Below are 27727 nucleotides of genomic sequence, written 5' to 3'. Positions count from 1 at the left end.
GTAAACTAGCATTGCCTTTGTTCCATGTTCAATATCTCTAACATGATTTTTGACCTGAATTTCTCCTAACTAACAAACTGAAAGGATAAAGAAACAGTAGAAGATCACGACTTTCAGCTGATGGTTACAAAACCCACGTATAAAAGCAGTCATGACCATCGCAAAATGAAACATTCACTTATAACCTTTAAAATATGAGCTGTTAATATAGGGGTAATTCTACCGGATAGCACTTTTTAAGTTTTTGTCACAAAAATAATACTCAAAAAATAAAATAACAAAATAGTATATTTTTGTTTTAAAATTTTTAATATTTATTTTTTATTTTTAAAGATTTGAACACATTTTTAAAACACACCTCTTAACTCTAAACCCTAAGTTTTAGATTAATTAACTCAGAAGTTATAAATGTATATTTATCATTCAATAAAACTTATTTTGATCATTTTTCTCATTGTAATGCTATTTTTGTAATAAAAAAATTGGTTTGGTGCTATCTTGATTTTTTTCTTTTAATATAATACATCATTCAACTTTTAGATGTAAAGAGATGGCAAAAGATTACCAAACCTCTCTCTAGAATAATTTCCTCTCCCTTAGAGAATCACCGCGAAATTAGTTGTCTCCGGCCGACGGCGTGGGTTCTCACAACCACCGTCGGTCCGGCTTCGGTGACCCCTCTGTTTTTTTTCTTCTCTTGATTGGCTTTTCCTTTTCTTTGTTTTCCGGCATCGCATCTTTCCATGGTGGACGGTTGATAGACCCAAAATCGGGAAGGATGGCTTTGGCCGGGTGTTGGATATGAAGCGAGAAGGCAATGGCACTTCTGGAACTGGGATGGATTGATAGGATCGTCAAGAGGTGCGGAATGACTCTTGATATACCAACGATCTAAGGCTAACCACCAAAGAATGGATGAATATGTTGGCTAACCACCAAACAACACACAAAGATGATTGGCTGACCACCAAATCAACAAGCCGGTTCAAACCGATGAACTAGCTAAGAACTCTCTCTCACTCAGAGAAGAAGAACAAAAATAAACAACCAAATTGAACTGCTTTTATTCATGAAAGTGACTACATATTTATACTAGATGTAGTCAAAGAGAAACATAAATAAAGTGCAAAAAAAGATGTCTAGAAAATACAACATTTGACTAAATAGTTATTAGAGAGTCAAAGTTGTAGAAATTGATGTAGTCTTGGTCAAGGTTGCTGAAAATGATGAAGTCTGGTCAAGATTGTGGATTCTAATGTAGTCTGGTCAAGATTCGTCCAAGCGTCCAGGTTCATCCATGATGATCGGGTCCATCGTGTAAGGACAAGGACGCACGTGGGCTGGTCGGGCTGGTTGGTCGGGCGATCTTCATGAACTGATGGTGAAACCTCGGTTTGGTCGAGCTGGTTGAGAAGATCGCCATTTTGGTTCGTGTCCATGAACAAAAAGAACGGTGCTCGATTTTGGTTCTATCATACTCTCCCTCTTCAAAAAGATTTGTCCTCAAATCTGGAACATTAAAAGGAAAAGGGGTATAAGCACAAGAATCATAATCAATACATTGCTCACCTTGGGTATGGTCCGGTTCTTGAATGGACAAAGATTCTTCTTGGTTTGTTTGATGACCATGGTTTTGCTCTCCATCTGACCCTTCATCCGGTTCATGTGGGTACTCATCGAAAATTGGCAATGGATCTGAAAGTCCTTCTTTTTCTTGCTCGGTTTCAACTTCCTTTTCTGGCTCGGTTTCAACGTTCTTCAAGGTCACCAACGGTTTCTGTTTTTGGCACTTGTTAGCATAATGGCCGACCTTATGGCATTTGAAACACCTGGTAGAAAGAGCCTTGCTTGTGGGTTTCACAGCTTTGCTTTTATCAAAAGAATTATCATCAGTTTTCAAATCAGAATTTGAAAGATAAGAAGACTTACATTGCTTTTTTGGTGCTGAAGAAGTGTTGATGTTTTCCTTCCTTTTGAGTTGTCGGACAGTATGAATCGCCTTATGCAACATCTTCTCCAAACTGGCATAAGTCTGAATCTCATTCTGATCAAACACATCACGGCTGCTTCTCTTGGTTTTGGTGAAGGGACGATCACCACTTCTGACCCACTTCTCATCATCAGATCTGTTTTGTCTCTTCCTTTGTTTTTGCACAAAATCAAACCTATTAGCAGCAAACTGTTTCTTATTTCTAAAAATTAATTGCTCTTTTTCCGAAACAGTTTTAAAAGGAAAGAAGATATCATCTTGTAGTGGTTTTGATTTCTTGAGAAGTCCAAACATCCTGAAACACTTAACAAACGTTAGCACATAAAAATCCTCACACTCTCAAAGTGTTTAGCTCACGATTTTTAGGTGATCACTCAGAGTTCTTTTACTGGTTCAAAGGATGATAGGCAGTCAAAATTCAGCAATCAAAACCCAAAACAAACTTTGTGGAAAAAGGAAAAGAAATGAAGATGAAGAGATTTTTTTTCTTTTTTTGTGGATCCGTCTTAACTGTCCTAAGGCTGGGTTTCTCTTCAGCCAGCAGGATTACTCTTCCACCACTCCAAGTGATTCAAGCCAATCTTTTTCTTTTTTTTCTTTTTTTTCTTTTTTTCTGATTTTTTTTTTTTAAACGGCGATCACAAGGGAGTAAAGGAACAGCCCGGATCCAAAAAGATATAAGAAATGATGAAGAGATGAGAAGGTGAAAAGAAGATAGAAAACAAACCAGCCAAAGTGGCTCTGATACCAAATGATAGACCCAAAATTGGGAAGGATCACTTTAGCCGGATGTTGGATATGAACCGAGAAGGCGAAGGCACTTCCGGAACTGGAATGGAATGAATGGATCGTCAAGAGCTGCGGAATGACTCTTGATATACCCTCGGTCTAAGGCTAACCACCAAAGAACGGATGAAGTGCGTTGGCTAACCACCAAATAACACACAAAGATGATTGGCTGACCACCAAATCAACAAGCCGGTTCAAACCGATGAACTAGCTAAGAACTCTCTCTCTCTCACTTAGAGAAGAAACAAAAAATAAACTCCAAAATGATCTGCTTTTTATTCATCAAAGGGACTACATATTTATAGTAGATGTAGTCAAAGAAAGAAATAAATAAAGTGCTGAAAAAGATGTCTAGAAAATACAACATTTGACTAGATAATTATTAGAGAGTCAAAGTTGTAGAAATTGATGCAGTCTTGGTCAATGTTGCGGAAAATGATGAAGACTGGTCAAGATTGCGGATTCTGATGTAGACTGGTCAAGATTCGTCCGAGTGTCCAGGTTCATCCATGATGATCGGGTCCTTCGTGTAAGGAGAAGTACGCACGCGGACTGGTCGAGCTGGTTGGCAGGGTGATCTTCATGAACTGATGGTGAATCCTCGGTTTGGTCGAGCTGGTTGACAAGATCGCCACTTTGGTTCGTGTCCATGAACAAAAAAGAACGGTGCTCGATTTTGGTTCTATCAACGGTCGGCTCTGTCTCCGGCGCTGCATCTTTCCGATGAGGGTGAGCGGCCGGTTCTCTGTTTCTGCGTCGCACGGCCTCTCTGTTGTCGACGGTGGCTCTGGTTGGATTCCGGTTTCCGACTGTGATTTGGTGGTGTTTGCGGCTTTACTTCAGGCGGAGACCTTGATGAATCGAAGGTATTCTCCGGTGAAGAAGGCGAAGGAGTAGAAGATGACGACTTCCTTGGCTCTAGATGAGATCTCGGAATTAGTTTCGATGACGCTCTCCTTTCAACGAGTTCAGGTGAAGAAGATGGGTGTGGTTTCTGTTTCCGGCGGGGTCCGGAAAACAAGTCTCAGGTGATAGGATTCGGATTTGCTCCGCCGGCATGAGAGTCCAATCGTGTTTCTGGCGTCTGTTCCGTCGTGATGTCGGTCAAGCGGCAGCATTCGCGACACGTGCTTCCGTGTGGAGTTGAAGTCTAACATGTGTACTGAGAGTTTGACGCGTGGAATAGCACTACTTCGGATGGGCTTTGCAACTTGGGCCTAAAAATTTTCTGTTTTATTTAGGCTTTTGGACTTTGTAGATTTCGTTTATAAATCTTGGACTGGACATGTAAATGGTTTTAGGTCTTGAGCCCTTTTTAATAAAAATTACCGTAGATGACAAAAAAAAAGATGTAAAGAGATGGCAAAAAGAAAGATGTACTAAGTTTTTACTCTATAAATTCCAGGACTGGACATATATCGGGTCCATGCTCAGTCGGACGGCAGTTCAAAACAAATAGCCATGTGCAGTATTTAGAGACACGTTCGTGCACTGTATTGTCTATTAGACTCTTCCGATGAATTCGTCACGAGGATATTTAGAGACCGTATTATATTATTATTCGTGGACAACTCCTTTTTGTTTTTTGTCGGGCATCTACCATAAAGAAACAAAAAAATATTACTTCAAGAAAACAAAACAGACAAAGTGACCAAAAAGGTCTATTGCCAATTCGAACAATCGGAATTAAAAAATATTTATGTAGAAACAAATGTCAAAGAAAAACGTGTAATTCACAGAAGCACATAGTTACTCTGATGGCTAAAACTATAATAACACATGTCCGTATGCGAATACAAATGACTAAGGGCATCTGTATTGGTGGGTTGCACAAATTCCTTAATTAGAGAAGTTTCTTAATTTTTTTTCTTTTTTTGTTCGGGATTGGACAAGAGACATCCCTTATATAAGAGATTTTCTCCTTTTTTTCTTTCGGTCTTTGTGTTTCGTGACCTCCGTCCTGCTTAAGGGATGCTTCAAGGGACACCAATACAGATGCTCTAAGGTATAATATTTCACTCGTTTCACATAAACTAAGCTCCAGTTTTATTGAAGTATAGTAAATACGCAATGAAGTTTCTATATATCTTTTCCAAAAGGGAATTTGTATGGTTGAAAAAAAAGAATTTAGATGGTTAAAGTTAGTTTATTAAATACTGTAGTTTATGATCTAAACTATAAAAATAGCAATGTATTATGCAGCCTTTTCATCTACCAAGAACTACTAAATTAGGAATAAAAGATAATGGAAGTCTTGTCTAGTAGTTTGATTAAGAGTATTAATGCTTTTACATCATGAAATCTGAGTTTCGAATTTTAGTAAAAATGAATTAACCAGATTTACAGAGAAAAAAATAAGAAAATTTCAGCATATCACAAAGATTGTCGTTAGACATATTTCATAGGACAGCTAAAAATAATGTTGAATCCTAACAAATTAAGTAGAATTATTTGCTATAAAATTATATTTTTTCTCATTGTTTACTAGGTGTTTTCCTACACTATTTGCAGTATGAAATTTTTTAAAATTTAATTTCTATTTAAGACAAATTTTATAAAATATTATAGATTTTATTATTTTTTACCAATATTTAAATATAGATTTGATTTAGTTAAATATCAAATTAAAATAAAGTGATTTTGTTTATTTAAAGATATATTGAAGAATATATATGTATATATTTAATTATAATCTTAGATAGTATTTTATATCTATTTATATTGTTTAAATATATTAAATTAATTTGTATAAAACTAAAAATGATATAAAATTATATAATTATCAAAAGTTTAAATTAAACAATATTTATAAAATTTGTAGATATATAAGAAACTAATGATTTTACGATTATAATTTTTTTTTTAAATTGTAGCAAATTTTGAAAGCTTTAGTAATACAATTTGGGAAAATTGGCATTTAAATCACGAACTTTCAAATTTAGTTGAAAAAAACATGAACTTATATATTATAAATCACGAACTTTCAAATTTAGTCAAATTAAGTTGATGTTTTAACTGGTCCAAGGGAAAATTCATGTTTTTTTCAACCAAATTTGAAAGTTTGTGATTTAAATGATAATTTTCTCAAGTTGTATAATTATAGAAAATAAAATAATAATATTTCAAAATTTGTAATGTTATATATAAATATATTTATTTTATTGATGACATATTACCATATTTAAAAAGTTTTACCAAAAATAAATATCAGTATTAAATGTAAAGTATGAGTTATTACCATATTTTAATTTTTTATCAAAAATATAATTTAACATTAAATGAAATAATTCATATCATATTTTTTGGAAATCAGGTCATCAATTTTAGTAACATGTCATATTTCTTTTATAAAAGTTATTGTAAAAAAAAGATGTGGCAAAATTACTTCTCAGATAATGTACGGAGATGAAATCATAACCAGCCATCGACAAAACAAAATTAAGAATAAAAGATAACGTGTGATATCGAAGAAACTTATTATCTAGGATAAGTTGTTGGTTTTCACACTTGGTCGTAAATATTAAGTGAACGTTGGCACTAAGAGCACCATTAATCCTGGTTGCTTAATAAGTGTTTAGCAATTTTTTAATTAAAAAAAGGAAAGAAAAAAAGAATAAATATTTAATTAGGTGTTATAAGTTGCTGTTATTTGCACTGTCTGCGGGTTCCACTGACACGTAGTGGCCTACAATTGTTTTTTTTTTATATTTTTTTAAACATTTCACTTAAGCAATTTTAGGGTTAATTATGTTTTAAGAACAAAAATCAAAAAAAAAAGAACAAAAAGCAGAAGACCATTTCCAAAAAGGCAAGAAGAATTAAGAACAACATATATTATTATTTAATAGACAGCAGAAGCTGTAGACCTTTATTAATTCATGAACCCTTGAATTGTTTGTCTTTTTGTTCCTTTAAGTTCAATGCATCTCTAGAGAGGTCCAAGATACAGAATAATACCACAACGAGAGAAGTATAGAACAAACTTTCAACTATACATAATACTAATCTTCTTCCACAAATAGCTATAGTACTGTTCACGAAAACTGAATAAAAATTAAATAAAAATATTTTCAATTGTTTGGTTAAAATACATATATCACTAAAGAGAAATTTATTGCTGCTTGAATTACGATTTCATCATGTGGTTTAGTGGCAACGATTGATAATATAGAATCCGGATCATAAAAATGTACTAAATAATATATTGAACTTATATATTACGTCTTAAAGTTTCAAACACTATTATGTCGAAATAAACTAATTAAAAGTAGTCTCATATGAAACCTTATAAGATGATTCAGTAACGAGTCCTATATTTTTAAATAAGTTTTCTACAATGCGTGAGATGTTTTATATGAATTCTACAAATATCTGTACGTGGAAAGAAATGTGAAAGGTACAAAGAATATAATGCAACAGAAAGTCCAAAATGATCGGTACATGATGATTCCATTTCCATCTCTGGATCAGTCAAGTTTCGAGTGGACATGGTTGAGGTCAATATATGTTTTTGACAAGCCGTGTCGGCTTGACTTTGACCGAACAACTGAAGAAGGCACACGTTTACATAATTGAATACTAATGACATTGATAATGACTACCAAAGAAGAATCTGCCAATTATTTATAGTGACTCGCATTAGAAACATATAAACCACGTTCCGCACACTCTATTATACTATTACTATACACATCGCACAAATTATTGTTTTCGTCAACCACAAACAAATTAATTCTTATATAGCACGCCTTTACATTTCAGTATCATAAACCAACAGTTGATCGTTTATTTTTTCCTTTGTGCATAATCATTAGTTATGTATTTAATTAAACAAAATACATTCCAATCCTTTGTCAAAAGAAATCCATTCCAATCTTTTTATTTTTCTTTGTAAGGCATTATAATTAGAAAGAATTACTGAGGTAGTTTAAGTAATTAAAGTCCATGACATAATAGGATAATAATACACTAAACATCTATTGAATCACGCTTAAGTTCAGCTTGTTTATACTTTTCGATTCGTATTTTCTTGGGTTAAGAAAATCACATGTTACTATGGTATACCACAGGTTTGCTTGATCATTTGATTCATTTCTATTCGCTTATTTTATTGAATTTTACATTTTGGTTTGTTGCCCCCTAAGGATTTGGAAAACGTTGAAAAAATCTTGGAAATTAGAATTATATTTAGTCGACAGCTGCAGAACGAAAAATATACCATATGTTTGTTCACTAGGTATTTTGCACGCATCTGCGGGCATAATCGTTTTACGAATATTTGTTAGTTTACATCTTTCTAACTTAAATATTTTCAAAAAGTGTAAATCAAACATCAGATTATTTATATATGATAATGTTTTCATCAAAATATATATGTTTATTACTGAGTCAAAAAATTTAAAATACTCACATCAAAATATATATGCTTATATTTATAGAAATGATTTTAAAGTTAATATTGAACTATAAATGTTTTATTCTTAATTTTTAATTATTATAATTGAAAATATTATTTTAAAATAACAACAATATATATATATAAGAATTATCTTAATTTTAAAAATAATGATTTATATTAAACAAATAATTCCACCAATGTTTTCAAAATGTTTAGGAAATCTCTTATGTTTTAAAATATTGATTTTTTCTTTGCAATTTTTTTTCTGTATATTTGCTCATACAACATGTTATCGAGTTTTGATTTGATAGAACATAAACATGAGTTTTTTTGGTAACACATATTACAAAAATTTACAATTATTAAAAAACATATTTAAAAGTAATAAATTAAAATAATAAATTGTATATGCTGTCGATGAGTTTATATCAACAAAATCCTAAAATATATAATCTTTTTAATACCATAGATTTAATCCTTTCGACATATAAGAGAAGAATATTTTTATTTAATATTAATAAGATTTATCTAATAGTTGTGTAGATGATAAATATCATATTATTCTCAAATTTTTTTATTATCGGATATACAAATATTACTAAAATCTATACTTTTATTTAAGAAATAATAATTTTAGTTAATAAGATAATTATTGACTAAATCTAAAATCATGGAGAAGCTGACACATAAGCAAAATAATTATATTATTTAATAATTATTCCAATTACAAAGTTCAAAATAGTTATATTATTTAAATTCATAAATTAATTAGAAATTTTGAAATAGTTATATTATTTAAATTGATAGATTAATTATTAAAGCTTAAAACTAATTATAATGACAAATAAGAAAAAATAGATAAAATCATGTAAAATATGACAAATCAGAAAAATTACTTTAATTTAAATTAATAGATTAATTATTAAAGCTTAAAACTAATTATAATGACAAATAAGAAAAAATAGATAAAATCATGTAAAATATGACAAATCAGAAAAATTACTTTATATAAATTAATTAAAATTTTCGAAATAGTAATATTATTTAAATTAATAAATTAAATATTTAAAGTAAAAACTAATAAAAATATGAAAATAAGAAAAATTAGATAAAATCATGGAGAATGTGACAAATCAGCAAAATCACTTTATATAAATTAATTAGAAATTTCGAAATATTAATATTATTTAAATTAATAAATTAAATATTTAAGCTATAACTAATAAAAATATGACAAATAAGCAAAATTAGCTAAAATCAAGGAGAATGTGACAAATCAGCAAAATAACTTCATAAATAATAGTATAGATTAGAAATAGGCCTGGGATTTTTACCCATATCCATTTATCCGACGCGAAACCGACCCGAAATTGATCGGTTCGGTTTGGTTTGGGTAAGCCCAAATTTATCCGATGGATCAAATTATATTTAACCATGGATATCGGGTCGGTTCGGGTATTTAACCGAAATCCAATGGGTACCCGATTTAAACCAAATTCTATGTAAAACACATAAATATGTGGCTCATGAAGGTCGAACTCAGGTGTGAAAGCTGATATAACATGTGCAATACCACTGGACCACCATAACTTTATTGTATATTTTACATTTTACTTATATATCTCTATTTTGTTTTGTTATTTATATTTACATTGTAACTGCTGAGAGTCGAACCTGAATTGTTTAGGGTCAAGTCTCAAGAGTAATACCACTAGACTAGCTCAACTTCTCTGTATTTATATACATAATAGTAATATATATACGATATTCATTTATTTTCATAAAAAAATAAAAATACAATGAATAAAATAAAAAATATTTCAGATATTGAGTATGATTTTGGATAAAATTTAACCGAACCGAATATTACCGATTTTTTCCGGGTTATACATGGTTACTTTCATCAAAAATCCGAACCGACCCGGAACCGATCGGTACCGAACCGAAACCGAACCGTAAGTCTTCCAAGTACTCATTGGATATAATTTTTAAATAACCGAAATATCCGGACCCGAACGGATACTATCTGAAACCGAAACGAACACCCAAAATCCCAGGCCTAATTAGAAAGAATGTCAATAAAAAATAACATATATATTAATTAAATTTAGTAAATAAATGATAGTAAGGATTGGAACAAAAAACATGCGCTAGTGTGGACCCGAGAGAGACGAGCTGAGTCTTAAAGGCTAAAAGTAAAAGAAACATGATCAGGATCGATGTCCATTAGTTTTATTACATGGAAATGAAAAGCACATGGTGCTCACGTCTCTCTTTCCACCTTGTTTCCTCTTCAACACTTCCCTTTATATATAGAATCAAAAATCATTCCTTCTTCAACAATCCCAGAAGAGTAAAAAACAAGAACCCAATAAGATCGTCTCTTTCTAAGAATCTATCAACTTTATTCCTCAACTTAAGGAACTTGCTCCACATATACACATACCCTAGAAAATCAAGATCCAAGCAGAGTCATCGTAGATATATACATCCATGGACCAGCCTTCTTTCGTTGATACTTCTTTAGATCTCACTATTGGTGTTACTCGTATGCGAGTTGAAGAAGATACCACGGTATGCTTCTAACGTAGTTTTGAACTTGTACTAATTGTCTTATTCAATATAATTACAACATGTATATATTCTTATATATACGATCACATATATCTTCAGAAGTGCATGTGTGAATATACTAACATACGCACATATATTGTATATATATTTTACCAAAAAAAAAATTGTATATATGCATCAAAGAATTTTTAGATATATTTGGTATAAATATTAATGAACTTAAAAAAGAAGAAAATTGCTACTATTTTAACAAGGCTTGCTACTAATTCATGTGTTGAGTTCTTGAAGTATTTGATTGTAACAACAGATTTTAGGTTATATAAAGTTACTTATGATATGTTAATACATCTGTTTACTAACTTCATGCTATATATATAATTGTAGACAAGTGCTTTGGTGGATGAATTAAACCGAGTAAGTGCTGAGAACAAGAAGCTCTCGGAGATGCTATCATTGATGTGTGAAAACTACAACGTCTTGAGGAAACAGCTGACGGAATATGTAAACAAGAGCAACAACATGACCGAGAGAGACCAAACCAGTCCTCCCAAGAAACGCAAATCTCCAGCGAGAGATGACGCAGTTAGCTCTGCTGTTATCTGTGGAGTGTCAGAGAGTAGCTCGACGGATCAAGATGAACAGTATCTGTGCAAGAAGAAGCAGAGAGAAGAGACTGTTGTGAAGGAGAAAGTCTCAAGAGTTTATTACAAGACCGAAGCTTCTGACACTACCCTTGTAAGCTCTTCATGAAAAACTAGCTAGTAAATTTGGTATAAATGTTTAAAAAAAAAAAAAGGTTGGTAAAAGTATCTTATAAAAACTATAGTTTATATGGCTTATTGATTATAGAAGTTATGTTCTTATAGGTTGTGAAAGATGGGTATCAATGGAGGAAATATGGACAGAAAGTGACCAGAGACAACCCCTTTCCAAGAGCTTACTTCAAATGTGCTTGTGCTCCTAGCTGTTCTGTCAAAAAGAAGGTACTAATAAGATTTAAGAACAAAAAAAATCAATAGAATTTTGCTTGTTAGGCATATTAATCTGATTATATTTGTATTGTCTACAGGTTCAGAGAAGTGTGGAGGATCAGTCCATGTTGGTAGCGACTTATGAGGGTGAACATAACCATCCAATGCCGTCGCAGATCGATTCAAACAGTGGCTTGAACCGCTACCTCTCTCTTGGTGGTCACACTGCACCAGCCAAGGGAAGTAGTAGTAGTTTGGCTGAGCCTGTGACTGAATCCAAGAAAGTAACTAGCCCATCAAGAATGGATATTCCAGAAGTTCAGAAACTTTTGGTGGAGCAAATGGCTTCTTCCTTGACCAAGGATCCTAACTTCACAGCAGCATTAGCAGCAGCTGTTACCGGGAGATTGTATCAACAGAACCAGACCGAAAAATAGTTTTAGTTTAAAATTCTATTAGTGTTTTTAGATTTGAATATGGCATATGAGACAAAGAGAGTAGCATAGATTTATAATCAAGAAATTACTCCTAGTTTGACAACAAACACATCTGTACAAAAAGCAAACACAAAACAAGAAACTAAGCAGAGCACATTGTTAAAAAACTATTCTTGTCTTTTGGGTTTCCATTAGTTAACGGCTTCGTCCTTGGATATGCACTGGTGGTGTCTGAAGCAGCTAGTGAGATGGTCGTTAGTGAGGCCAGCTGTTTGCATGAACGAGTAAATAACCGTCGGACTAACACTTCTAAAGCCTCTGCGAACAAGGTCTTTGCTTATCAACTCAGCTTTGGAAGTCTTCACAGGGACCTGGCGTTGGTACCGGAACTGACTCTGAGTAGGCTTTTGGTTAACGAAGTTCCAAATGTACTTGTCAAACGATCCAAACTCAACTATTATCTGAATTGGAGAAAAACCAATAACAGTCAGTAACACACAAACTATGATGAGGTTTATCGTTTATTAAGTTACCTTGCGAACTTGGTTTGCGTTCTCGAGGATGGACCGTAGCTTTTGCTCTGATAGTAATGAGGTGGTGGCAATCTCAGGGGACGTTATCTTTCTGTAAGTTAGTTCAGATATTGCAACTGGATCAAAGTCCATGAACACTTCCCTGTGTAAAACAAAAGCAAAAAGCATTTTGAGATTCAAGGTCATAAGAACATGATGTTTGTTACCATAAGACTATGGTGCTAGTAGTTACCTGAATAAATGTCTTTTGGAAAGGATGTCTTTCCAGGATAGTTCAGCAAGAGCACCAGCCAGGCTTAACAACTCGAAAAGTTTCCTGAAAACGGAATAAGAGGGTGGGGTTTATAAATCCACAAAGAGCATCATCTCTCAGGCTATAAAAGCAAAAGAGAGAGAGAGAGGAACACGTACTTGTCATCATGGACAGGAACTCCCCACTCTTCATCGTGGAAAGCAATGTAACATTGGTCTATTTATTATTAACATGAAAACAAAACAAAAATCATCAGTCAAAAGTCATAGCCAAGATAAAGTTAAGACATATAAGCCTATCACTATCAGAATAGAGTCCAGACAAATAAACCAGTCTCTACATCTCCTATCTTTGTGGTCGTTTACAAAGCAATACTAAAGATTTTGAGCTAAAGTCAAGACACCAAGAGATAGAATACAAAACTTCTAAACAAGTCAAGCAACAATTGATCGATAGAGAAAGGGGTTACTACCAGACTTGGGAGTGATCCAAGCGCATCTTCTACGGCCATCAGAGAAGCAATCACTCGCCTCTTCATCTCTCTCCCCTTTCAGATTCCTTCTCAATGAAGACGAAGAAGAGTTTGACCCGCTACGCCGCAAAGCCCTCTTCCCGCTCGAAGAAGAAGACGCTATACTCAACGGAGACGACTCGCACGAGGAAGACGCCTCGGAGGAATACGATGCGGTCATGGAGACACCGTTGCTTCGCCTCAGAACCGAAGGGCGTAGAGGCGTTTTCTTGGCCGTAAAGGTTGTTAGGCTTTTCGCGTTGTCAGACAGAGGCTTCTTCACCTGCTTTGACATCGGTTTCTGCTGCATCTTGTTACCGGCAGGACAAAGAACTGACCGTAATTCTCGGTCAGCGGAATCCACTCGCGGTGGAGCCGACATTGACCCTAAAAGTCTCCGACTTTAACGTCCTCCTGAATCACAAAACCGAGAAACCCTAGCTGCATTTACAAACGTAAAAATCAAAAGTAGTAAGCTTTACACATTCTAGAAGAAAATCGAAGGCGAGGAGGCCAAGTTGCTCACTGAGGATCACGGGAATGAGTAAGCTTTTACTTATTACATACTAAAAACAAAAAAGAAAGATCTTTGGAACTGTGACGAGAAAAAAATATCCTTTTTTGACTTGGGCAAACGAGAACCTTAAGGAGATGATGAGTTTCCCGATTGAGAACGAAAGGAATCGAATTTAAGGAGGAGAGAGTGAGGAAGAGAGGAGGAGTAGGAATGAAGTGAACTTGTCGTTAGCCAGTCTTTGTTTTAAAACGCCATCGTTTGGTTCCTCCGCTCTTTTTTTAGTTAGGAGTCCGACCCGACCCGTATAAAACGGGTCAAATTTGACAAGTTCATCCTTTGTTGGACTTGGCCGCGTCTTGTTGTAACTTGTAAGTATATATTTGTTTCATTAGATCGGGTCCAAACAACGGATCTTAGATCGTAACCCGATAACGTCCAAGGTTGGAGTTAACGATTCATCGACTTAAAAATAAGTATTTTTCTTGCTTAATGATTACTATACCAGTACTTTAACGTAGGTCAGGAATGTCTTCTGACTCTTGTCTTGTACTACTAATTTATACATATGCCAAGACAAATGTTTTAAGTTAGTCCCACAGACAAATTCCATTTAATATCATTACTTTTGGCATATAGGGGGCAATCTGATGTCATAGTTGTTTCAACAACAATTGTTTAGAAAAAAAATGTATAAGCTCTAGCTGCATTATCCATGTAACTGAAAAATCATTATTGAGTACAAAAAATAACCCAAGCTGAGAATAAAAGAGAAAAAAAAACAAGATATGCAAATACTAAAAAACAAGAATCGAACCTGTCAACAAAAAGAACAAAAGACTAGCCTAAAACCAACTAATCTCTTTTCAAATTGGCTTCTGAAATACATTTGACTCCACCGGTCCTGAAGCACATGCTTGATGGGTTTCTACTCAGACACAGCTCTGCTACGGACCAAATTTCTCTAGCTAGCTACTCTACAGTTAAATAGCATGTGAACATGAGTTTCTATGTCTTCCCCAAACACGCAGCAATGAGTGTCTAAGTTAATGGTCTCTTCTACTCTGGTTTGATGCAACTGGTAAACCCTTGTGCTCTCTACGAGAAATTCTTAACTTTAGGAGGTAAACTAGCTTTCCTGAGAGGATAATTCAGTAAAATTTAGTCAGGAAAAAAAGATATACGATACAGTTTTATATGCAATGGGCTAATTGATTAGGTTATGTTAACGGGCCTTAATAAAGCCCATTCGAGGTGGCCGTAAAACCTCCGAAGACGGAGGAATCCAATTCCTAAATAAACCCTAGAAGAAGAGAGAAAAGTTGACTGAAGTTGATCGAGATCGAGATGGGGAACGAGACAAAGAGCAATGGAGCTTCAAGTTTGGGTGGAGGAGGGTTTAGGGCAAAGATGGAGCACTATGTGTACAGTGGGGAAAAGAAGCACGTTTTGGCAGGGATCGGGATATTCACCGTCATCTTCGGCATCCCTTGGTATCTTATGAATCGAGGTCCGTTTTCTTTTTTTAGATCTTGTTCAATTTGGGGTTTCTGTTAAACAAACAAGGAAAGTCGATATCTTTTTTTCCAGAAATGTTTCATCTTGAAGATGTAACTAACTGGAAGAGTATGATATGTTGTGCGGTACTGACAAGATCTGATAAGCTGTTAGATTTATGGGATTTAATGATAATAGCATAAGCTTCAAATTTAATGGCAAATGGAATCAACTGATTGATAGATTGACTGAGTAAATGTGGCTTTGATGATTGTCTGAGGATGAGTCACAATGTTGTTAGAGGGTCGTAGACCTGCATCTGTGTGATCAGAATCGTGATTTTTCTCTCATGATCACGTATATTTCTAACAGTTGGCTATGTATGTGACTTGTCGTTTCTTCCTTGGGCTTAATAACCCTTTGTTGAATTCTGTCTTTTTCTTTTTGTTTCTTGTAGGATCAAACAACCATCGGTCTCACCAAGATTACATGGAAAAGGCGGATAAAGCTAGAAAAGCTCGTCTCTCTTCATCTCCATCTCCATCCTCTGACAAGTAGTCCTCTGTTACAGACTCTAGTCAGATACATGCCGTGAATGATCCGATCCAATCACGTCAGAGTTTTCCATGTCCAGTCAAAACATAACTCAGCAATGTCTGAGCCAGTGTGGGTTTATTTTACGTATCATTTCACTGTACTCCAGTTTCTATATTGAATAAAACAAAAAGTTTTTCTCAAACACATAAAGTGAATTGCTCCCAAGTTAAAATCTTCATTCTCCATAATGTTTCCTCTAAAAAGAATCCATTTGAAAGCACCAGGCTCTTGAAAGAAATCTATCTCAAAGGTACCCCGGTACAACAAATGTCGCAGTGATTAGCAGCCAGCTCAAACTGGATCAGCTGATTCCGCTCGCTATCATCGATATACTCCTTTTGACAGAGTGGAGTAGTAAAGAGAGGACTAAACCGGTTTATAAGTGCTGTTGAAAGCAGATAACCGAAGAAAAATACAAAGGAGTGGGTTTTGTGTTACGTATGGGATGACGTAAAACTAAAGAAATCAATATATCCTGACCCGGTAACTATTTCGACCGACCCGTTAACCTGGTTAATTTCCTCGGTCTCATTTTTCTTCTGCTAATGAAAATTCGATCCGAGTTTCGATTAGCTGATCTAATAAGTCCGTATTCATCTGAATTCTTCTTCCTTTTTTTTCTCTTTCTGATTCTCGTTCTGGACTTTTGAAATATTGCAGTAATTAGAAGTCGATCAAAGCTTGTTAGGGTTCATCTTCAAGGTACTCAATTTCTCGGTTTTGATTAGCTTTTCTTCAGTAACCTTAAATGGGTTATGAGGTTTCCTTATTAGGTTGATCAGCTTTCTTAAAAATTATCTATCTTTCGCATGATCTTAACACCCAAAATCGTAACTTTTTTCTTTCGCGACTTGTGGTGATCATTTTCATTCTCTTTTGATGTTGCATTACGCGGCTGCCTTGAGAAAGCTTTAATTTTTCTTTTTTATAAAAAACCTAATATGCATTTGTTTTGTGTGTGTGTGTGTGTGTGTGTGTGTTTTAAGGGTTTTATGAGCTATGGGAATGGCGTCCATGAGCAGCAGCTCCTCCTCTAATGGTGAAAGCCTTAAACTTTGCGTGTTTGACTTGAGGAGAGGCCAAAACGAAGGACAGGAGCTTGACAAGATCTTGTTCTTCTTTCCTCCTGATCTTACCTTCTCCTCTCAGCTCTCTGTTATCGGCCTCAGCGAAGGCCTTATCACCTTTACTAGGTAGATCATTCATTCTCCTTCTTTTCAGATGTTCATTGATTTGTCGATCATCTTCTCATGAGTTTTGAGGATTACATTATGTTTCACAACTCCTGTCTGTTTGGTCTTCACTGAAACATGGTTTATGGAATTTCAAAATGCAGACTTTTCTCCCCAGAAGCAGCTTGTGAGGTAATAGAAGCAGAGAGACATTCTCATGTCTTCTATGAATCCGAGCCTGATATATGGATCGTCATGGTACGTCCTTGTCAACTCCATTACTTGTTTGATGAATCTCTCATTTTTCATAATGCATAAGGAGAGCAAAATTTTATAATACTCTCCCTCAGGTTATAGAGAAAAATAAGGAGATTGAAGCCATATGGAGGGTTGATGCATTACAGAAGGTGCTAAAGGAAGTTCATTCCCTCTTTGTTATGTTCCACGGATCAATCAGGTCATTACTTGATAAAGAACCATCTGGTGGCCTAATCAGATCTCACTTGTATCCCTTCATCACAGACTATTTAAATGGTAAAGCACTACTAACTAGCACATAAAAGTCGCCGTGTCATAGGGTCTTATCAAAAGGGTTTCTTCTATTGTATCTCAGATCTCTCTGTTGGGAAGAAACTTCAGTTACCTTCCTTTCGTGAAACTTTGAAAGAGCGTTGTACGGTTCAGATGCTTACATTAGCAAGAGATGCTGCACTTGAAGTTCAGGTTCGTCTCTCCATCAGAAAAACGCAGAACAGACTTAGTGGTTCGTTCACGGCTGTGACTTGTATTTTTCTTTCTTACATGTAGTCTCTTGTGGGAGTGCTAGATTCATGTGCTGGGACCCTTCGATGCCACTCTCTGATTCTGTTTCATGACCTACTTGTCTCAACAACTCTCTCACCTGTATGTTATCAAATCCCTTAGTCATAGTATTCTTACCCAAGATGTTGTGTTGATAAGATTCTTTTTTTCTTTTGTCAGGATGATACTGTCGACCTGTTTACATATTATGTCATGAGATTGACTTCAAACGCGCTATCCTCTGGCACGAGTTCCTGGTCATATCTACGCAAGGGAACCAGTTTATCACAAACATCTTCTAGATCTACCACCTCTCCGCAACTTCTTGTTTCAACTGATTCACTGCCTTCCGGAAATGGTAATGGCGCAGCAGGTCGTGTTATTAGGCCGTTACAGCACAATAAGTGGTCAAAAGGGAAAGACGGGTTTCTCGTAACCGATATCTGGGGTAAAGATGCCACTCCGACGATCTGGTTACAGAAGACAGAAGAAAGAGTTCACCTTTTAGCTTATCAACACAAATGTCTCACCTTGGTTCTTCTGGTGCCTACCATGGCCATTGTTAACGGAGAGCTAGACATCTCATTCGTGAAGCACCAAGTTACTGAAAACGTTAGCTTCCCTCTTGTTTTCTACTGTAAACTCTTTTTTCGCGGCTCAATCTCTTACCATATGATATGTATACTTTGCCAGGCATCGGCGAAAATCTTGAAGGTGGAAGAGAAGCTGTCAAAAGGATGGGGCGGTGAGAACGCGTACCATGTTAGTGGTTACCGTTACTTGCTAGTTGATAATGACACGGAAGTTTCCAGAGCTTCTCCGTCGGGGAAGGTAGCAACGTTAGCGAAGGTAAGATATAGAACTACTTGAGACTTGAATAACCATAAAGAGTGTTATCAAACTCACAAAAAGTTGTATTGAGTGTTGGTAGGAGACGTTACTTGCAGTAAACAAGCTAAGGGAAACAGTGGACACAGAGAAGAGCCGCACGAAGGAAGAGAAAGACATGGAGATATGCATCAGGGCAAAGAACAACGCGTGGGCCATCGCTCGTCTAACGAGAGGGAAAGAGCTTTACATGGCTTTAGAGAAAGCAAGTGACACTCTTCTTGATGCAACTGACTCTGTCCAAAGTTTCAGCAACAGGTAATATAATACCTTTTTTTTCTTTTTACAACTACGAAACTGAGTGAGCGAAGTAATGTTTTATCTTTTGTGCATCTCTCCAGGTACTGCAACGGAACATTCTCCATGGACTAGGAGAACTCTGTAATCTTTTTGGAGTATATTGAGATGATTTTCATTTAAGCTTAAGGTTGAGATTTACAATGAAGGAGAGAAATGACTTTTTATTTACATTTTTATTCACGAGACAGTTTCATGTATTTACATCAGTCTCTATGTTGGTTATTTATGTGCATTCGAATCATTACTTCATCTTCAAGCGTAAGGATTGACGTGAGAGGAGTAGTCTCTGGTTCCTGCACCTTCCCAGCCCATCCATTCTTCCCACGTGTCACAATCTGGATCATTCATTCCGTTGAATCCCTCGTCATACACATCAAATGGCTCAAATTCCTCTGTTCCCTCCATCTGATTCTTTATTTGCTTCAACACAATCTTCATCAAAAGACAAAAACAGGATCAATATACCATGACCTGACTTTAAATAAATTCGTAAAGACAAGACTCTTACATCGTAAGCTTCGTTGATTGTCTGAAACTGTACTCCACAGTTGTTTCCTCTACAAACATCAGGATGATACTGCAACAACAACAACAACAACAACAACAAAAAGATGTCAACTTTGAGAAACCCAGATGATCAAAATCAATGAAAAATCGAATCTTTCGCGGAAAAAGAGTCAAAAACCTTTTTGGCGAGTTGTCTGAAAGCTTGCTTGACCTCGTATTCTGATGAATCGGGTCGGATCTGTAGTGTTTTATAAGGATCCATTACTGAAGATGAAGAACAGACGACTCTTGTTCTGTTCAGCATCTTCGTGTCTTTTCTTCTGCTGTTCTTCAGTCGAAACGATGAAGAAGATGATGAAAACGAAGATCCGGATAAACCCGAGAACCCGTTTCCTCCGATCGTTAAAGCAATAGTCATGTTTTCAAGACACAAAAGGTGGTGGTAGAAAGTAAAAATGACTTCTAGAAAGACTTTTTTTGGTGATTAAAGTAAATTAGAGAGAGTTCAATAATTGGAATCGTGGATTGAGTTGGGAGAGGCAGAGAGAGAGGCGGGATCATTTATATAAAGAGAGAAACGGTGACTTTTTTTTCTGTTATCTAAAAGTGTCCTCTTATCCATAACGCTTCCGATTTCCAAGTGTTTTTTTTACTATTTTTGAAAAGCAAAACAGATAAAAGAAGACATTTATCCATTCTTACTTTTTGTTACTATTATATGTACAAGTCGTTCAGAAAAAGAAAAAGAAAAAGAAAAAAATTATATTTACAAGTTGTTTTTCTTCTAAATAAAGAAAACCAATTTAGCTGCTGTGTAATTAGGGTCTATAATCTGGTATGGTTTTTAACAAAAAAAAAAAACAATGTGAAAAGGGAGTTGTTTGTTTGATAGGTTGGTGGGGGTTTAAGATGTAGTAAAGTAAGTTCATTTCTGTTTTCTTTACTAACCACTAGGGTAAACCCGCCCTACGGGCGGGCGGATATATAAATAATAAAATATAATTAATTTTTAAATGTTTAATTTATTTTAACCAAAAAGTAGCATTTACTTTCATAAATTTTCAAAACAATTTTAACTATTTATTTTAATATTCATTTTATAAATTATATGATTGGATACTTATTATAAAATTTCAAAATATGTATTGATAATTTCTTTTATTTTTTTTGGTAAAATTCCACATAATTTCTTTGTAATGTTTGTGTGCAAGATTTTTTTCCGTATGATCATAAGGTCCGTTGTCTAGATTGAGTGTTTATGTAATTGTTTTTATTAAGTGTAGGCGTGTGGGTGTGATGTTTTTTTTGTTGTCGTCCAAAGTTAGAAACAAAGTTACAAACTATTGGGTATGAAAATAGATATCCGAGGGTATGAGATGAGGAGCGTGTGTGTTGCGTTCATTATAAGCTGAAGGTAAAATAGTTTGTTTTGTTTATTACGGAAGTAGAAACACATCTCAGAGAGTATGAGTAACATATTGTGCTTAAAATATGAAAATAAAATTTATCACTCGTTTGTAATAATAGCATATGTCACTTTGCTCATGTGGTTCTATAGTTTGTCAGGTAACATTTAATCCTGGTGATTCTAGCTTCATGAAGTGATTTCTTAATGCGTTTTCAGGTAAATTTTCGATTTGGTTTTGTTTTGTTTTCATTCAAGAGTCTCCATAGTGTTTGACCAACCTCAGACTCTCCTATGCATAACACTATTATATTGTATAGTTAAATTTCATATAACTTTTTTTTTGAAAAGATAAACTTCATTGTTATACAAACCTTCGGCAGATATACATATTTAGATGAGCTAGCCCCACCTCGATGTTGTTTTTGTATAAAATATTGAGGTTGTCAAAAATTTCTAATCCAAGATCTCTGATTTAGTTGAGATTTTTGAGGTGATAAAAATAGATATTAACCGGCTTTCAAGATATTGCAATCCAGTTCATCGAATTGTGTTTATTCTTTTATACTTAAGACGCAAGGAACCTCATGTACGCAAAAAAAAATGTATTCAAGAGATTGTCCCCGTTTGCGACAAACACATGTAACCTAATATACTTTCTGTTAGTGTTGTGAGTTCAACAAAAAGATTCCAAAACTCTTAACATAAATTTATAGGAGGTAAAGTTGGAGGGGTTAGACGCTTCTTGACATTGTTAAACCTCTATATTTGAATATAACATTAATGTTCCTGATCTGTCTTTTTATGTAAGCAGAGCCTTCAATCTCTTCATCCCAATTCGATCAGCTAGTACATGGAGGGCTTGTTGCAGCTTGTGTCTGGCAAGTTGCAGGAAACGGAAGACTCACTACACACCTTCCCTTTCCAGCTTCTTACTCACACACAACAGACACTCCACATACTTTCTACCTCTTATGAAGAAAGAAAAGGACAGTTTCTCTGTCTCCTGACTCGTCACAGCATTGTCTAGCACAGTCCCAAGGTTTACAAATGCTTCTCGATTCTTTAGACGACAACATGACTTTTGCGTCCCAAATAATTCTACTAACAGCATCTTGTCCATCAGTTCTTCTCGCTTCAACTTGTCCATCAGTTCTTCTCGCTTCAAACCGGTTAACTTGGACATTGCAGTGATAAGTGCAATAATAAGAATAAAAATATAATATGGAATCAGATATTAGCATTTTTCTCTCTTTGCTTACTATATACAGAAAGAAGTAAATACATTTGTTCATAGATTTTACAATGATTTTGATCTGAGTTAAATTTAAAGGACATATTAGAATAGAAGGGAAAGAACAAACATAGAAGTAAAGTGGAGAAGAAGTTATCCACAACGTCCCATAGTTTTGCCTATAAAAATAACAGAATCATTCCAAGCAACTGTGTTAAAAGCTAAATCACGAAGTACTCTTGAATGGCTCTCCAACATAGCTTTTATAACATCCTCTGAACACAACATCAATAATATTATTCTGGTTAGTGTTTAGTACTTATGACAATCAAAATTAAATACTTTGGTTTCTTCGGTTTGTTTACCTTATTTACAGAATCTAGCATATATCAAATGATGTCTGAGACAATCCTAGGCAACAACGTTTCAAACAATAGAGCAGATGTAACAATAAACCTTTGGAAGAGTTCCATGTAAGACACTAAGGATATGTATAAGAACAGTTGCGAGGAGACATAAACACCACAATTTTTCAGCTTCTAGCTCTCCAAGCTTGACCTGAAAAAGGGAAAGGAGGAAAGGGGATAACGAAATGGGAAGCAATGGCTGTCCAAGAAATTAAAAACAAAAGTAAGCATATGGGTTCCCTCAACATCATCCAAATCCATATCAACTTCTTTGTTTAGGAACTCTTTGGGAGAAACTCAAATCTTTGCCATCTGGTCTTGAAGAAACGCACATTTCACTCCATATTGCCATATCTCCACTTTTTTATTCTGAAAGTACATAACATCTGAAAGAGATATGAACTTACCTGAGTAGCGTACATCCTTTGAAATGGGCTCTTCTAAAAATCAAAATAGGAATTCACAAAGATTGTTCCTGGTTAGGAAGCTCAAGTCAGATCGCAACTGAAGATAAAAATTCAAAGACAAACTTCAAACAGAAACCAATTACATATCTGGTAGAGGGATGATAAAATGGAAAGGGAGAGCCTTCCAGAATCTGATGAGACGCAGACAAATACATAAATAAATGGAATCAATATCAACAAACAAAAGCGAAATCGAAAACATCTCGCATAAACTAATTTCGAAGATTGAATTGATGAGTTTCACGGTAGATGGCGTATCTATTTATACTCGACGATTCAGAGAGGAGTAAAGAGGGATGCATTCATTGATGTGTGAAGAGTAAGTCGAAAGAGTTAGGAAGAGAGGATGAGCTCAGGATGAGAAAGACACATATTTATACAGAAATCACGACTCGCCGTTTCAGTTAGCGAAAGGAAGTCCAGACGCTTCGTCGCCACCGCAGGGGAGACGACCTCAAATCCTTCGATCGAGCTGAGTTCACCCCATGTAACCGGGCCGGACAGAGAAACTAAATACACATCCCAACACGTAACAAACGACTAAAGCCCATCCCGTTTTGTGGTTTAACAAAATGATGCGTTTCACTTAAGCTAACGTGGTGAATGCAGAGAACATGAGTTTCCAACCTGGCATCCTAGTTGTCACACTGGGAGAGAAACACTCTTCTTTATATATATAGATGTTTTTGATACTGTTGGCAGACTAAAACCACTCTTATCTTATTCTTTTTTTATTTAAGATGATTGACACCGACATTTTTTTTCAGAAAAAAAGGACTGATGTTATTGCCTTCTTATCCGAAGAACAAATGTACAAGAAAGATTCCTTCACAATTTGATACTTTCACGATTCGAAATATCTCATGATTCTCATCAATACACGCAAACTTATTTTTTGTGGATCACATTAAAGAGATGATTGTATCAAAGCGATCTGACAGGGTACAAGGCTACAAGCGAATGAGCAAAGGCAAACTAGTTTAAGGATCTGAGGAAAGAATTACACTCAGTTCGCTTTCCAAAACCAAAATCATGAAACCAGCAGCTACATATGCTGCATCCATCAACTTATGAAAGAACCGAATCCAGTAGGATTTGCTCATTGAGGTCTCATGTAAATTCAAGTTGAATTAACCAAAACAAGATTTGAAAATCTGAAGAATATTGGCTGAAGTGACTAAACAAAACATCCTCAAGATCTTCTTCTTCGCTTCCTCTTCTCTCTGTCACTTTCATCTGAACTAGACGAAGAAGATGACGATGAATCTGAATCAGAAGACTCGGAGCCAGAACTGTCTGATCCGGATGATGATTCCTCAACTTGCTTCTGTTGTTGCATGATGAGGCGTGGCATGTTCTTCAGATACTCTCTGAGAGACTCTGTGATCCCTCCGAGACCGATGGAGGTAAAGAAGTTGATTGCAAACCTCGTGTTCTTTGGATTATCTTTAGGGAAGATGGATTCAAGTGACTCCTGCATTGTTGGATCCTGAAGCCTCTCATTAAGCAGCCTAATCCCCAAGTGTTCTGACAGTTCCTGCAATCAATGCAAAGCAGTAACCAAATCAACTCACAAACAATATTCCCTAGCAGTGTCCACTCAAACAAAGGAATGATGAATCAATAACATGACTTAACTCCAACCAAACAAATTGAGATAAACAGCTCTGAGACATATCTAGTTTGTGTCACTTAATCATATGAAACAAAGGAATGAATCAAAGGAATGAATCAAGAGTTTCTATGGAATGTGTTGGTTGATTCAAGTTACCTGGAAAAGGATCTTAATGAAGATACGAGAAGACGAAGTAGTGTCCTCCTCGGTTAACCGAATGTAGGCAAGCACATGCCACGGGAGAGCATCTGTGCCCAGTAAATGAGCGAAAAACTTAGCCACGTTACGCAGCTTGTTCGTCTCAAGACGGTGGATCATGGAGTACTGCTGAACAAAACACTTCTCGAAATTCTCTTGATGGATTTTGTTGATCATGCAGAAACGTTGACCCAACAAACCGTAGTAGCGCAGATACGTTCTCTCCTGAGAGCAACACTCCAGGAGCATTATGCACAGCTCCATCTGCGACATTGAATTAGACAAATAATGTTATAAGCCTTGTGTACTTCCAGCAAAATTATTAGATAGTTTGAAAGGAGTTAGTTACCTCTTGACCAGGTTCGAGTTTAATCTTAAGCAACTTGTGACCAGCTTCCTCAAAATCGACGCTGGACATTATGGTCAGGTATATTGTCCTCCTCAGATTAACAAGATTAGTCTCTGTCTCGTCTCTTATCCTCATTTGTTCTTCATCTTCTTCTTCTTCATCAGACCCATCTTCCTCCTCCTCTGAACCACTATCATCAGAACCATCTTCATCCTCAGACTCATCCTCACCGAGTAACTCCTTCTTCAGCGCCTCGTACTTCTTCTCGTTCTCAAGGAAGTCAGGATCAGGTTTGAAAACATCTGCAAAAGAACAGAAACATTAGAGAGAACTTTAAAACCTAAGAGCTGTTTTTTAGTTTTACTAATACTAAAAGGAGTAACTTTTAACTTACCCAGAGAGGTCTCAGGAACTATTTCATCATTAAGAGATATATCGTGCGAGTACTTGTCTTCCACAAGATCTAGCTCAGGACGCACAGCCGGATGTCCCTGAAAGTAAAAATCATTCACACAATTTTATGAGAATTGTAATAAACAAAGTATGCTACAACCCATAATATCAGAATATAATTAAATCAAGTTATGTCTAAAAGTATATATTTTACCTGAAACTTTGCTTTCCTAATAGCAAAGAGCCCTTCAATCAAATACTGAACTCTCTTATCAATATCTCCCTCGTGCAGTATACCACGAAACCGTTCAAAAATTCCTGTATAAATACAACAATGAAATAGCTTATAGATACAATAGCAAGAGATGACTCACCATAGCAGCATATGTCAATAATCATTTGACTTTTGAAATAATTTGATGGAATAGGTGGAAGTACAAGCAGACTAATGTCTCTCAATTATAAAAAAAAAAAAGAAAGAAAAGAGATCTGTCATTAAGAGAAAAGAGAGGTTGAAAATGATCACTTACCATGCAATCCTTTTGGTGTAACGTCCTGGAGCATGGCACCACACTCTGTCACGAATCCAACAGCCACCTCGACACTGTCATCAGTCGGAGTTTCCAGAAGCACAGAGACTAACTCAAGAGCAATGATCTCCTCAGCGACTTGCTGGTTCACTAGATGTGCTATAAATTTCACAGCAGCGAGCAGTTGAGGCTGGCAACACAATAAATGCATAAATAACGACATATATAAACCAAAATGCTTAACAAGACTTGCAGATTGGGAAAGCAAAAAAGACAAACCTTGTCATTACGCTTGTAAGCTCTCTTGAGCTGCAAAACAACCCTTTTCAACAGAAGCTCAGCAACTTCCGGGAACTTGGCGTTGATAACAGCGACCAGAGCTGCAAAGACATCCGTGAATCCAGGAGACGCCATCTGAGACTTCATACACGAACGGCAGAAAAGCCCCCTTCCTCTGATGAGATTCTCAGCAAAGAGCTCAGGGATTATGTTCTTGATGTTGCTTGCGTTAACCTTGTTCACCAGCCCGTTGATACTTTTACGGAGAGCGTCCCACGTAAGACGCTGATACTCCACGCTGCTCTTGTCATCCACCTCCTTCATCATCCGTGCCAGCTTGAAAGGAGGGATGTACACTCCACCGGTTTTCCCCAGAGATATAGCATTGCTATCAGATGGGTTGAGTTCTGGTAACTTGGGCTTCGCAGCAGCTTCACTCTTCTCTTCCTTTCTCGACTTGTTGTCTCTTTGCCTATCAGACAAGTCTCTCTCCCTCCGATCCCTCTTTAAGAGATCTTCATCATCTCTACGTTTCCTATCTTTCCCTCTTCTGACACTCTTAATCTCACCTTCCTCATCAGATGCTTGATGATCTCTACGTTTCCTCTCGCTTTCTCTCCTGCTCTTTTGTCGTCTATCATCTTCTTCTTTATCAGAAGGCATATCAGCTGTGACCCTAGTACTACTACCCCTATGACCCCTCTCTCTATCACTTCTTCTTCTCACTCTCTCGTCTTCCTCGGAGGAACTATCGTGCCTACCCATGAGATCGAACCCAGACAAGCGAATTAGAGATAAAGTTTGAACCTTTACCGATTAAAGCAGAAAACCCTCTAGCCTATCCAACGATATACTAAATCTCTAGTGAGAACGGAATCCTACTGAGGTTGTCGCGAAGATCTGAGCGGCGACCAAAAGTGATAGACGGGGGAAAAAAAGATATTTTAGGTTTTTGGGTCTGAGAGGTACGCCGCTGTTTAGACGGCACGATTTCCTTTTCTTGATTATCGAAACGGCATTGTGTGTATATCAATCTTTATTTGGGTGGTTGGGTAGATAGATACTAACAATGGCAGCCTAATGGGTCAAGGCCCAATTTGAGGTGACGGTTTTATATA

General features: G+C 35.9%; 6 protein-coding genes across 7 annotated transcripts; 3 read left to right on the top strand and 3 right to left on the bottom strand.

Moving 5' to 3' along the window:
- Nucleotides 1-10508: 10508 nt before the first annotated feature.
- LOC108818236 (probable WRKY transcription factor 40) lies at nt 10509-12266 on the top strand. The gene is made up of 4 exons (XM_018591135.2): nt 10509-10751; nt 11136-11486; nt 11618-11734; nt 11821-12266. The coding sequence occupies exons 1-4, from the start codon at nt 10671-10673 to the stop codon at nt 12157-12159; spliced, it is 888 nt and encodes a 295-aa protein (XP_018446637.1). The 5' UTR covers nt 10509-10670; the 3' UTR covers nt 12160-12266.
- Nucleotides 12207-14232, bottom strand: LOC108818235 (uncharacterized). Of its 2 annotated transcripts, none has more exons than XM_018591133.2 (6): nt 13983-14232; nt 13418-13897; nt 13104-13161; nt 12925-13008; nt 12693-12834; nt 12207-12620 (listed from the first exon to the last, which is right to left on the bottom strand). In XM_018591133.2, exons 2-6 carry the CDS (start codon nt 13836-13838, stop codon nt 12351-12353), a joined length of 975 nt encoding a protein of 324 aa, XP_018446635.1. In that variant the 5' UTR covers nt 13839-13897; nt 13983-14232; the 3' UTR covers nt 12207-12350. The 2 variants fall into 2 exon arrangements, with proteins under 2 accessions (XP_018446635.1, XP_056847069.1); XM_056991089.1 differs by having other exon boundaries at nt 14099-14226.
- Nucleotides 14233-15262: 1030 nt separating this feature from the next.
- On the top strand, nt 15263-16214 carry LOC108815948 (uncharacterized). Its single transcript, XM_018588492.2, has 2 exons — nt 15263-15480; nt 15925-16214. Exons 1-2 carry the CDS (start codon nt 15318-15320, stop codon nt 16023-16025), a joined length of 264 nt encoding a protein of 87 aa, XP_018443994.1. The 5' UTR covers nt 15263-15317; the 3' UTR covers nt 16026-16214.
- A 384-nt stretch (nt 16215-16598) lies between these two features.
- Nucleotides 16599-19474, top strand: LOC108818113 (vacuolar fusion protein CCZ1 homolog B). The gene is made up of 10 exons (XM_018590981.2): nt 16599-16766; nt 17051-17257; nt 17401-17494; nt 17587-17770; nt 17850-17959; nt 18044-18139; nt 18218-18649; nt 18731-18886; nt 18969-19183; nt 19267-19474. The coding sequence occupies exons 2-10, from the start codon at nt 17064-17066 to the stop codon at nt 19295-19297; spliced, it is 1512 nt and encodes a 503-aa protein (XP_018446483.1). The 5' UTR covers nt 16599-16766; nt 17051-17063; the 3' UTR covers nt 19298-19474.
- On the bottom strand, nt 19322-20277 carry LOC108818114 (chaperone protein dnaJ 8, chloroplastic). The gene is made up of 3 exons (XM_018590982.2): nt 19911-20277; nt 19734-19802; nt 19322-19657 (listed from the first exon to the last, which is right to left on the bottom strand). Exons 1-3 carry the CDS (start codon nt 20148-20150, stop codon nt 19478-19480), a joined length of 489 nt encoding a protein of 162 aa, XP_018446484.1. The 5' UTR covers nt 20151-20277; the 3' UTR covers nt 19322-19477.
- Nucleotides 20278-24206: 3929 nt separating this feature from the next.
- On the bottom strand, nt 24207-27606 carry LOC108817972 (uncharacterized). The gene is made up of 7 exons (XM_018590808.2): nt 26610-27606; nt 26331-26520; nt 26015-26118; nt 25802-25898; nt 25408-25709; nt 25017-25322; nt 24207-24782 (listed from the first exon to the last, which is right to left on the bottom strand). Exons 1-7 carry the CDS (start codon nt 27372-27374, stop codon nt 24438-24440), a joined length of 2109 nt encoding a protein of 702 aa, XP_018446310.1. The 5' UTR covers nt 27375-27606; the 3' UTR covers nt 24207-24437.
- Nucleotides 27607-27727: the final 121 nt, after the last annotated feature.

Source organism: Raphanus sativus, chromosome 7, assembly GCF_000801105.2.
Source record: "Raphanus sativus cultivar WK10039 chromosome 7, ASM80110v3, whole genome shotgun sequence".
Classification (NCBI taxonomy): Eukaryota; Viridiplantae; Streptophyta; class Magnoliopsida; order Brassicales; family Brassicaceae; genus Raphanus; species Raphanus sativus.
The sequence above is the reverse complement of the archived record's forward strand: the minus strand, read 5'-3'. Positions and strand labels throughout refer to the sequence as shown.

What these genes read in the sequence shown, in the direction of transcription:
- LOC108818236 (XM_018591135.2), top strand. Translation starts at nt 10,671, where the DNA reads ATGGACCAGCCTTCTTTCGTTGATACTTCTTTAGATCTCACTATTGGT. An exon ending in AAGCTTCTGACACTACCCTT is followed by an intron (nt 11,487 to 11,617) that starts GTAAGCTCTTCA and finishes ATGTTCTTATAG; the next exon opens with GTTGTGAAAGATGGGTATCA. An exon ending in GCTGTTCTGTCAAAAAGAAG is followed by an intron (nt 11,735 to 11,820) that starts GTACTAATAAGA and finishes TATTGTCTACAG; the next exon opens with GTTCAGAGAAGTGTGGAGGA.
- LOC108818114 (XM_018590982.2), bottom strand. Translation starts at nt 20,150, where the DNA reads ATGACTATTGCTTTAACGATCGGAGGAAACGGGTTCTCGGGTTTATCC. An exon ending in TCAGACAACTCGCCAAAAAG is followed by an intron (nt 19,803 to 19,910) that starts GTTTTTGACTCT and finishes TTGTTGTTGCAG; the next exon opens with TATCATCCTGATGTTTGTAG. An exon ending in CAATCAACGAAGCTTACGAT is followed by an intron (nt 19,658 to 19,733) that starts GTAAGAGTCTTG and finishes CTTTTGATGAAG; the next exon opens with ATTGTGTTGAAGCAAATAAA.
- LOC108818113 (XM_018590981.2), top strand. Translation starts at nt 17,064, where the DNA reads ATGGGAATGGCGTCCATGAGCAGCAGCTCCTCCTCTAATGGTGAAAGC. An exon ending in AGGTAGCAACGTTAGCGAAG is followed by an intron (nt 18,887 to 18,968) that starts GTAAGATATAGA and finishes GAGTGTTGGTAG; the next exon opens with GAGACGTTACTTGCAGTAAA. An exon ending in GTCCAAAGTTTCAGCAACAG is followed by an intron (nt 19,184 to 19,266) that starts GTAATATAATAC and finishes GCATCTCTCCAG; the next exon opens with GTACTGCAACGGAACATTCT.
- LOC108817972 (XM_018590808.2), bottom strand. Translation starts at nt 27,374, where the DNA reads ATGGGTAGGCACGATAGTTCCTCCGAGGAAGACGAGAGAGTGAGAAGA. An exon ending in CTTACAAGCGTAATGACAAG is followed by an intron (nt 26,521 to 26,609) that starts GTTTGTCTTTTT and finishes TTGTGTTGCCAG; the next exon opens with CCTCAACTGCTCGCTGCTGT. An exon ending in TCATTAAGATCCTTTTCCAG is followed by an intron (nt 24,783 to 25,016) that starts GTAACTTGAATC and finishes CATTGATTGCAG; the next exon opens with GAACTGTCAGAACACTTGGG.
- LOC108815948 (XM_018588492.2), top strand. Translation starts at nt 15,318, where the DNA reads ATGGGGAACGAGACAAAGAGCAATGGAGCTTCAAGTTTGGGTGGAGGA. An exon ending in TTGGTATCTTATGAATCGAG is followed by an intron (nt 15,481 to 15,924) that starts GTCCGTTTTCTT and finishes TGTTTCTTGTAG; the next exon opens with GATCAAACAACCATCGGTCT.
- LOC108818235 (XM_018591133.2), bottom strand. Translation starts at nt 13,838, where the DNA reads ATGTCGGCTCCACCGCGAGTGGATTCCGCTGACCGAGAATTACGGTCA. An exon ending in GTTCCTGTCCATGATGACAA is followed by an intron (nt 13,009 to 13,103) that starts GTACGTGTTCCT and finishes TTCCGTTTTCAG; the next exon opens with GAAACTTTTCGAGTTGTTAA. An exon ending in TCCAAAAGACATTTATTCAG is followed by an intron (nt 12,835 to 12,924) that starts GTAACTACTAGC and finishes TGTTTTACACAG; the next exon opens with GGAAGTGTTCATGGACTTTG.